Genomic DNA, 3,792 nt, shown 5'->3' on the forward strand with positions numbered 1-3,792 from the left:
TCACCTGTCATTTTAATTAAATAACACCAAAAATGTTTTTTCAAAACAAAATGGTTACGCCAAGTATTAAAAGTGTAGCCATTTCATAAGAAATAAACAAGCAAAAATATTAAATCAAATCCAATAAATTAGCCAAGCAAAAATCCTGTGGTGTACTGGTATGTGTGAGGCACGGCCCGGCGAGAGGGCACGACAAATGTAAGAGCGTGCGAACGAGTCAGTCATTGAATTCGAGGCTCAAGCACACACGGTCTCCGTCAATGATAAATCGGAGGAAATAAAGGCTTTTGGTTGTGGTCAAGGGAGCCGATTTGTTCGCAGGTTTCTTAAGACCTTTCCCGTACATTACAATCTCCTAGGTAGATGCTTAATAGACGTACATGTTTCTCTACAAAAAACTTGGTGTGCCAGTGTCCCAGAAAAACTTTAAAGTAGCAATAGATTTTGCAAGAAGTCTGTAATTCTCTACCTATTTTAATGTGGTAAAGCTCACTCAGTTTTTTTAAGTATGCTCTACAAGTTAACCATCTAGACATTTCATAGCGTTAATTCTTTAAATATGATAACCTGTCTATTTTGAATGAATTCATTCAGACAAACTGTCTATTTCAATCAACTGAAGTCCTTTCGACAGACAATTATAATTATTAAATATAAAGTACCTATGTAGCAAATTCATGGAGCATTCTTTGACATAAATGAACGTTACAGCAAGCGATTGTATCTTACTCAATTACATGCAGATAAACAGAGACACTACGATGATACTCTTAGTGTTATTGGCCTAGTGCAAACAGGCCTTGCGGGCTGGCTCGCGACGTCATCTACGCTCCGTTTAAACGCGTTCTGATTGGTCGCATTACTGCAAATTCAACCTTGATTATCTCGAAATTTAGATATATGAAATAAAAAATGAAAATACACGTATTCATTAGAATTTGACAAGGAATGCAACGGTGTTACTACAGTGCGTTTCATAACGAACACCCTGTATATCACACTACAGTTACTAAATAAAAAATGATTAATAAATGATTAATTAACCGGTAAAGCGGTAATCAAACAATCAAATCATGAAATGACTGAATTTTTTCATGAAGAGACAGGTTAAGATAGTAGCCAACAGCTGAGGCCATATAAACAGAAGACTACACGTGTTCAATGGCCCGTTGCGCATGCGCGTCTCGAATCTTTATGCCTGTGTCGCGTCGAAGCTCATACGTATATGCGAGGGGACAAATTTTTTAAGATTGTGTGAGAGGGGACAAATTGAGAAAAATATTTCGACTGATATTGCTAAAATGCCAGATATCAGCATTGCGAGAACCGATTTTATTGGACAAAGGCTCATTGTAAAGAAAAAAAAAAGAAAAAATATTGGACCTGACACATTTTTCGCCCACGACATATACCCCCAGATAATTCAAGTTATTTCATCGTAGCAGACGAAAAAGCGCCAACTTGGCGTCAATAAGAGTAGCGGTAGCGTCTCGTGAGGAGGCCGATTTTTTCTTTTATACTTGGCGTCGAGACGCTACCGCGTCTCTTGATAAATAAAAGTTTAAAAAATAAAAATTGGCCGGCCAACTTCATGCAGGTACCGACTGCTAATCTAATTGCTTCAACCCCTTTCGAAAGTTTCAGGATGACCGCTTACGTAAATGGCTACCGCAAGTGGAAAGAAATGAGAAATGGAAACGTCATTAGCTATCGTGTCAAATTAATGAGAACATAGACACTTAAGAACCAAGGACATGCATACAAAAGCTCCATTCCTCTTGTGAATTTATAACAGGGTACATCGGTTAGGTTGAATATTTAAATATTTGACAGATTTTTCTGACTGTACCTTCCAAAAATATAAATTGCTTTCGATTGAAACAAATTTTAGCAAGACACATATTTTTTTGTGTGTAAAAGTTGAAACTCGGAATGGAAAATCAAACATTTGTACTCTAATGACAGAGTACGAGTCACTTGCACGTTCCACTAGGGATACAATCTTAATTATCAGTGAAGACAGGACGTATAAATAATTTCACCTTATTTTTCAGCCAATACATTTTTTATTTTTATTAATTCCTTACAAGTTATAATTCTAGTAATAGCTATAATTCAAGCTATAATTCAAGTTATAATTCATTAAGAAATATTCCAATATTAATTTCCGACCGGTGTTATCATTAGCTCGTTCACCTGAAAAACATGAAAAATATAATTGGTTACTCTGTTCTTTAATTGACTTTCAATATTATTCAGGCTGTACAAGACTCGCAGAATCTGAGAAATACCAACTTGCACCGTAGGTGGTGTCCCCAGAACGTAAATAACTCCATTCGCAATGTCTTCAGGCATAACGTGAGCCCTGCTGTCAAAAATTTCGTAACCTAATCCAATGGCTTCCACGATTTCCGTTCGTACTAACCCAGGACTTAAACTCTGTGAATACGAAACAGGTAAAAGAAAAATATGAAATATTTATCAATAGCACTTGACAGATATAATTGTTCACCTGAAATGTTTAATTAAAGCATTTCTTTACAGACTCAATATAATGTGGGAAACGCAGAAATTAACAAGACACATTACAGTGAGGCTGATCTTGCACTTGCAGTGATTCTATGAATATTTGGACAACTGATAATAATTTTTAAAAATTATATTTCAATATCTCATGCAACAACTTACGGTAACTTTGATAGCAGGTTTAACTTCAGACAATTCATTTCGTGTTGCGTCCGTCATGCAATTTAAGGCGAACTTGCTGGGACTGTACAAACTATATGAATTCTTTGCGTTCAACAAGTTATGTCCTAAGACGCTGCGACAAGATCATAGAAACAGAAAATTATCAACAAAATGATTAAGCTTCTTATCATCGCCCTAGTTACCTAACTCGCATGGCTGCTATCTTAGTACCTGTTGATATTAATGATATGGCCTGGAACTCCGCGAGCCTTGATCGACTTGACAGCCTCCCTGGTGCAGATGGCCACGGCAATCACGTTGACGTCCATGATTTTATGAAAATTCTCAGTGCTATCCTCTATACGTGTTAAAGGGTAAAAAGATAATGAAACAAAAAAATACGAACAAAATATGATTTCGAGTAATATCGTAAAAATTTATTGATAAATATTAGATACTAACCAGTAAGTTTATTATATACAGATACTCCAGCATTATTCACCAGGATGTCAACACCCCCAAGATTCTTCTCGACCCAGTCGAAGGCCTTCAGGATGTCCTCTTCTTGACGTACGTCGCATCGTAGTGGATACAACTTGCCCTTTGAACTCTTTTGCACCTCCAGGTTTTTCGACAGTTCTTCAAGCCTTTCCGATCTTCTCGCTAGGCCTACGACCTTGAGCCCCGAGGCTACGAGACTCTTGGCAATCGCCTCGCCAATCCCCGAGCTGGCGCCGGTGACCACTGCTACTTTTCCTGCCCAACGGTCCATCCTCGTAGATACTGTGATGTTGACTGCTGGCTGCTTCTACGCGCAGCAGATGTTTATACTTACAATTAGTTGATAAGATAAGGAAAGATGGTTCAGCATATTTTACACATTCGCACCAGTCAGTATACAGTAACGTCCAATTGAAGTGCAGCACTTGAATTTTTTCACATTTTTGTGAAAGTATGACAGATTTCGAAAAACCACAGACATATTTTTTAGGAAATTTCCTTCCTGTTCGAATGGTGAGGGTTTAATCCCGATTGGATACAAAATGGCCGAATGGCAGGGGTTGGAGTGAAAAATTGCATTTTGAAACTTTTTGAAAAATTCGA

The 3,792-nt window shown here is 37.5% G+C and overlaps 1 protein-coding gene across 2 annotated transcripts; it reads right to left on the reverse strand.

The window, feature by feature from the left end:
- Positions 1–2,046: 2,046 nt before the first annotated feature.
- On the reverse strand, positions 2,047–3,512 carry LOC112493608 (farnesol dehydrogenase-like). Of its 2 annotated transcripts, none has more exons than XM_025086961.1 (5): positions 3,151–3,512; positions 2,920–3,046; positions 2,689–2,821; positions 2,292–2,439; positions 2,047–2,196 (listed from the first exon to the last, which is right to left on the reverse strand). In XM_025086961.1, exons 1-5 carry the CDS (start codon positions 3,458–3,460, stop codon positions 2,099–2,101), a joined length of 816 nt encoding a protein of 271 aa, XP_024942729.1. In that variant the 5' UTR covers positions 3,461–3,512; the 3' UTR covers positions 2,047–2,098. The 2 variants fall into 2 exon arrangements, with proteins under 2 accessions (XP_024942729.1, XP_024942730.1); XM_025086962.1 differs by having other exon boundaries at positions 2,296–2,439; positions 3,151–3,511.
- Positions 3,513–3,792: the final 280 nt, after the last annotated feature.

This window comes from Cephus cinctus, unplaced genomic scaffold (genome assembly GCF_000341935.2).
Source record: "Cephus cinctus unplaced genomic scaffold, Ccin1 Ccin1_scaffold0682, whole genome shotgun sequence".
Lineage (NCBI taxonomy): Eukaryota > Metazoa > Arthropoda > Insecta > Hymenoptera > Cephidae > Cephus > Cephus cinctus.